At 47.6% G+C, this 6,671-nt stretch overlaps 1 protein-coding gene across 1 annotated transcript; it reads right to left on the bottom strand.

Annotated features, from left to right (window-relative positions):
- Window positions 1-440: 440 nt before the first annotated feature.
- On the bottom strand, window positions 441-1,444 carry LOC119377129 (forkhead box protein D1). The gene has a single exon (XM_037646723.2). The coding sequence runs from the start codon at window positions 1,442-1,444 to the stop codon at window positions 899-901; it is 546 nt and encodes a 181-aa protein (XP_037502651.2). The 3' UTR covers window positions 441-898.
- Between the last annotated feature and the right edge of the window lie 5,227 nt (window positions 1,445-6,671).

The raw sequence follows: 6,671 nt of genomic DNA, 5'->3' as shown, positions 1-6,671 counted from the left end.
TACCATTTTACGCTCTCCCCTGGTAGCTTAGTGTTTGCGGTGTGGCACTTGCAAGCTCGAGAAAGTGCGTTCGATTCCCCGCCATGGCTGCCACCTTTTAATGGGAGGGGCAGGCAAAAACAAACGTGTACTTAGATTGAAGTGCACGTTAAAGAATCTTAGGCGGTTAAGATTATTCTGGAGTCTCCTACTGTGGCGTGCCTCATAACGAAATCGTACTTTATTTTTTACGTATATGAAGAATTAACTATTTTTACAATTTCTTCAGCCCCGACGTCTCATAAACGTGGAATTTCTGACAATCTTTCATTGACTATCGGACACTGTAACCCCGGCCGTCTCAACAAGAAACAAAGTTGCACTAGCTGCACAGCTAAATTGCTAGACGAACCATATGGGTGTGCTAAACTCAGTGTGTCGTATAGCTTTCCTGCTGCGCAGGAAGTGACCTATTGCGCTTCATAGAGATTTCCAGCGTATAAGCGAAACAGTCCTGTTACAGGCCGTCAAAAGCTGTAGAGTCCTCGCCGCACAGAACGGTTTCAGTTGGAAGCGGAAGGCGCTCAACGTTAGGCTTGATTGGTTTATGTGAACGCGATAGCACTAACACCGGGCGCGTGTAATGTTTTGTTCCCACCAAAAAGGTTCTGTTCCCTGTCACTTCACATCACTAAAAGCGCAAGCAGGCAGTGCTTTCCGACGGTTCCTTTCGTTAGTGTTTGTGGGGTGTTCCCTTTTCAAACCACTACGTGAGTTCTGCACGGAACGACCTCAGTGTCTTCGTCGACGCCTTCAACGATGACGTCCCCGGTAGGGCTAACGTCATTCACGGCTTGCGCCTCCGGTGGCGGCAGCGGAGCGGGTCCAACGGCTGCAGCGGCGGCGATGCCAGCCTGCGTCACAGGCCCAGAGCTGCGGCGTGTTTCTGAGCCTTCAGTCGCAAGTCGGCGATGCTCGAGTTCTTGGTCGTGAGTCTCTCAGCAGCCATGAGCGCAGTGGTCAATCCTCCGGGAAACGGCATGTGCGCTGGGTAGAATAGCAGGCTCGCCGCAGCGGCTGCTGCTGCGGCCGAAGAGGGCGGGGGAGGCACGGGCGGCGGCGGTACGGGTGGCGGCGCGTGGCCCGACGCCACGGCCGCAGCCGCCGCTGCGGCAACGGCCGAGTAGTGGTGAGCGGCGGCGAGCAGTCCCGTAGGGTCGGCGGCGTAGGGAAGAAAGGTTGCCGCCGCTGCGGCGGCGGCGGCGGCAGCGGCGGCCGTTCCGCCGCCTCCTCTGGCACCAGCCGCCCCGCTGACGGCAACTGTGGCGGCGGTGGAATGCGGCGGCAGGAAAAGCCGCTCCGACGGATGCCTCGGTGCTTGTGGCGGCGCCGGCGGTGGGGGAGTCGCGCTAACGTTGATGTAGGGTGCGATGCGGGACGACTCGATGGGCGTGCTGGTCGCCATCATGAGGCCTGCGATCAGTGGGAAAACAACGATCAGCGAACGAGGGTGACCAAGTTAAAAGAAAGCTTTATAATAGAGACAGCGAATAGAACTTTACTTGCCTATGGTTCTTGTCAAACAAGTTCATCTACGGCCGCGTTTGTTATTACAGAATGGGACCAAATCAGGACATTTAAATTGTCTTACGTGACATCGTCAACTGCAGCAGAATTATTTACGATACGGCCTGTGTTACGATACATTATTTCATTAACACAAGTAAGTAAATGAGTCATCCTGTGGGAATCTCAGGCAGCTTTGTCGTCACTGAATAATGACGTCAATTCGGAAAATACCACTTTCATTTACGAAACATTGAAGGAAGTTGCAAAAGCAAGCGAACAAAACCACTTAATATTATTCCAGTGGATACCTGGTCACTGCAATATCCCTAGCAATGTTACAGTGTATGAAGCAGCCGGACACGCGCATAGGAAAAAAAAAATCACGCCATATCCACGAAGTGAATGATGATTGAGGAGCTGGCTCGGGGATTATCGGGTAAACCGTGAATGCTCCGTAACATTCCTCTACTGTCATATAAAGGCGTCACACGTTGTTATAGTGGCGATTGTGGTCAGGTTGTTGTCGAACCAAAAGCGGTCGCAGACCTTGCAGCTTTGGCCGAACGTGTTAATCTCATCATGAAGGCGCTCGAAGAACAAGAGGAAGAAGACTTCTCTTTGGCGCGAGCTGCGCCTGTAGCAGTCACCTCTGGAACTAAGGTTACGCTTACGGCGCGGAAATTTGCCCCAGCTTAAGAACCTGTCGAGCCAGCTCCTAAAATGATACATCGGGACTATACTTATAGCACAAGGCGAATTACGGCACATACTGCAACAGATGTCATCTCATGGTTGTAGCGGGATGTAGCTTGATGGAAATTCAAGTCAATGAGAACTATTTTGCATCGATCCTACTCTTGATATCCGGATCACTTTAACGCCTTTGAAGCGCTGGTGCACCACCTCCGACTGGGTACCGCGTACACAAAACACTTTTTACACAAATTTCCACTAGCATACAGACCAGAATGCAGATGTGGACACGCATATGAACATGTACAACGTCTTTTGTTAGAATGCCCTCGGGATCATGACAAAAGACAATAGATAACGAGATTTATTGGCACGGTACCGTAGGCCCTTCAGCCTCAGAAAAATCCCATGGCCAACACGCGCCTAGCAAAAACGTGCGCTATTAGCATAACTATAGTGCCTAGAAGGGAGTGGCATACTTGGAAATTATTGAGAACAACTTTTTAGACTGATTTTATGCATATAATTTGACCTGACCTGTCGCGTTATGTGTAGCGTCATGTGCGAACTCATTCTGTCTCTATGATTGGACTTTGCCAATTTCAGTGATGTTACGTGATTCGACGTTGTGTGGTATTATTTACAGGATATGCGGTGTTCGTGTGATTACACTGTAAACCACTTTACACCCTTAAGGGGGTTTTGCCGTGTCTATAACTAACACCCTTACACCCTAGAAAAAGGGTGTTTTCACGTATCAAAACACCCATACCATAGGGAGTTTCCACTGGCCTAAACACCCTTATCACTGAAAAATTTGAAAAAAAAAATCTACCAGTCAGGGAACATGCAATTATAGATGATATCAGCATAGAAGGTGTGTGCACGCGCCACACCGCGGCACACACAACAAAGCGTATTGTAAAATACCACATGGACGGAGCACTCGTGCTACACAGCCTTACAGTGACCATCTGGTATATATAGCCATAGTATCTTAAGCCGCCGTTCTTGTGCCGGTGGAGATATTTCTGTTCCGTATAAATGAACAGTAAACATTAGGAGAATAGGCGTAAATTTATGGTACGCTTGTAGATAGCCCTAAAAGAGACATATCTTTTAATCTAAACTCGCCGATGATCCAACGACATTTCAATCAGCGAGTCCCAGTTGTCATCTGGCACGCTGTGGTATGGGCCATGGGTGTTTCGATAACACATAACACCCTTAACTCCTAAAGGGTGTTTAGTTAGAGCATTACCCCCTAAAGGCTGTTTCGGGGAAGGAAAGCACCCCTACACCCTAATTTTTGCAAATTTGGTTAGGCAAAAGGGTGTTTTGCTTGCTTGAAACCCCCTTAAGGGTGCAAAGTGGTTTACAGTGTACATTTTTAACTACAGTGTTATGTGACTGGGCTGTATTTTGTGTGTTTTTCTGTTGCTATTCGCATGTACTTACATTAACTCTCCCTAGATGCTCTTTTATGTCATTTTTTTTTCTTGTGATTTTCACCTATCGTCACTGGCCAGCTTTGCCATTTTGTCAGCGCTGCTGTTTCGTCTGCTGTGTTGAGCATTGTGTGTGCGTGTTTCCTCGATCGTCAAACTACGTTGCTTATATATCTAGTGGGGCGATGAACGAAAGAGCTGGGAGGAGTGTGAAAATCAGTCAGAAAAGCTCGATTCGCTTCGCGAATCCCGCCATTAGCTGCGATTTTGTTCTTGTCGTCGTCGTCCAACTGAGGCGACGTTTTCCGTGACGCTTGGAGCTGCCGAAGCATTACTAGCCGTGCTGAAACATTTTCGCTTCGATCATTTGTAAAGTAGCAGGTTGAGAAGTGACAAAGGAAGCAGTAAAATCAAAACATTGGCGCTCTGTAACCGCGTTTATGCGTAACATGCAAGAAACGTGATGTCCGCTTTACTGACTCGTATTTATATCGGGCAATGCCGCGTTCTCAAGGCATAGCAATCTCACGTACGCACGCCGGAGGGCCAAAGCAGTTATCTGTCCACTACGCAATACGATCCCTGCAGTAGAGAGCTTTAGTTTGTCTGTGGACTTCATAACGTTTGCAGATACCTGGTTACCGGAGCTCCTGACGGCTGCAGCAGTAGCAGCAGCTGCGGAGCCCGTAACGACTTCTTGTGGCGTTTTGTCCAACTACAATAATTTTTTTTCTGTTTTGTCCGTCTCGTTGCTGTTGTTGTCGAAAAAAAAGCAGTGAGAACACTGTGAGTTGCTAATTATCTCAATGCTAATGATTTACACAGAGTCAGTAATCGGGTGAGTCGCTGCAAGGTTATTTTGTAGGTCTCTGGTTAGGCTATGCATCATCAGGTGTCGCTGCCAACGTTGTCCGTCTCGTACACGCCTCCGGTAACCCGGCCAGAACAAAACGGCCCCGCTCGATGACATCATCGCCTTTTACTTCTATTCCGATTTGGCACTTTCACGAACTTCAAAACTCAATTAAAATACTTTTTAAAGGGGCCCTGCAACATCTTTCCAAGTAGCCATGGAATGGCTTCAATAAAGGAGCTTATTTCCTCACGAATCGACCACCGCAAGATTCTTTAGAATCCGTCCAGTACGAGCGGAGTTACAAAGATTTGTCGCACGCTGCAATTGCTTTCTTCCTTCTCTCGTCCTGACGAAAGCGCTGGAAGCAAAGCAGGGAGGGGTGGCACGGGGAAGAAGGTACGTCAAGCGCTTCGTGACTTTGAGCACTTTTTCTTTTTTTTTTGCTTCGAACGCGTGGCTTGCTTTCAGTGCGATCGCGCACGCGCGCGGGCGAGTGACGGCATCCCGCGGCGGCCGCAGTAACTACCCAGCGCGCCATGTTCAAATCAGGCAATGGCGTGGAACCTGTGTCAGTGACGCCGTAAGCAATACTTTTGTCGAGAGAAGAGGGAGCTCTTTTTAGCTGACTTTGGGAATTCATTGTAAATCCCAGGCCGCGTGTTGCGCTATAATAATGTTTGGCACGCGTGTTATCGGGAGCCTCGATTACCGATCGGCAGTGTTTTAGGACCATGCTGAAAAAGTTTTGCAGGGCCCCCTTAAGCTGTATTTGTGGCTCATATCGTACAGATGGCACCTATATGCGCCCTTTAGTGTGATTCAAATTGTGTCCGAATTTTTGTGTCACCACTCCTTTAATGTTCCTGCACCAAACGCCGTGACTTCATAAATTTTGACCGCGTCTACTAGGTCCTACGTAGCTACTAATCAGTAAAAATGAAGTGCATTGTCCTTTGAGAGGGCCATATACTTAACACACCCAGTTTCAGAAAGTTTCGTTTATCCGATGTCGCCAGAATACGAAAAATACACTTTGTAATCCGTTACGTCACGCGCGGAGATGTCGGCGCGAAATTTAAAAATGAGTGTTTGACCTTGATTTTCTCGTCCACTAACAAACCTATGATAGTGAAATGTACGACATTAGATTTCTCAGAGAACAGTTTATCAATCTAAACCCATTCATTGCTTCACTTTATTGCCCTTTTTGGACTGTGGCTGACGCCAGCTTTGAACGACACACTGCGACTTTCAGGTGGAGTAAAAACTTGATCTTAATTCAGCTCTTTCTAGCTGTTTAGCATGTTTTTAATATGCGCATTTTAGTTTCGATCATACGGCTTCGTTGCACATTTAACAGATGGTGTCGTGTTGCTGTACTGCTTCAAATTATGGGGAAGCAGCTTACGTGATTATGTAAGTAACAAGAAAATGACTAGACCTCTTGTAAGAAATAATGACTGAACTGGTGAAAAGACATGCATTAGGATAAATATTGTTTACAGCGAGCAAGTATTCGAGTTCCTTGATTTTTTAGGATTCTCGAACACATTTCATAAACACTCTGTATGCTCTGTAGGTCGCAGTGTTGGCGGTAACGCGTTACAAGTAACGGCGTTGCCGGTAACGCGTTACTTTTTTCGGTAACTTAGTAAAGTACTCGTTACAATTTAGAAACTGTAACGGGTAACGTACATACGTTAACATTTTTTGGCAACGTGAGGTGTCACTTTACTCGTTACTTTTTCATCCTGGGGGTGCCGTTTTCTCAGAGCTCGCTCCGACAAATTCTTTTGTCGCAGCGTCGGACAGCTGTCGGCCTGCCAATCACTGACAAAGAAAGCGCGAGCGGAATCGCTTATTTTTTTGTGGAAATTGTGGAGACCAATTTCTTAAGACGCGCCGACTCCTTGTTTGGGAGATTGGGCCATCACTATACAAAGCTTGAAGAAAGCCGCGTAATTCGCCATGAGAAACTGTACGGACATGCTTCTCGTGGAAGTGGATGTAACAGGTGGATTGCTGGCACCTGCGCCTTTTCGTGACCAAAGGACAGGCCGTCCGAAGAGAAAGCGCAGGAGCTGGTTTACTTTATACCACGTGCTGATCATGAAACTTCTGACGTG

This window comes from Rhipicephalus sanguineus, unplaced genomic scaffold (genome assembly GCF_013339695.2).
Source record: "Rhipicephalus sanguineus isolate Rsan-2018 unplaced genomic scaffold, BIME_Rsan_1.4 Seq360, whole genome shotgun sequence".
Taxonomy (NCBI): domain Eukaryota; kingdom Metazoa; phylum Arthropoda; class Arachnida; order Ixodida; family Ixodidae; genus Rhipicephalus; species Rhipicephalus sanguineus.
The sequence above is the reverse complement of the archived record's forward strand: the minus strand, read 5'-3'. Positions and strand labels throughout refer to the sequence as shown.

Excerpts from the sequence above, each read along its gene's own strand:
- LOC119377129 (XM_037646723.2), bottom strand. The coding sequence starts at position 1,444 with ATGGCGACCAGCACGCCCATCGAGTCGTCCCGCATCGCACCCTACATC.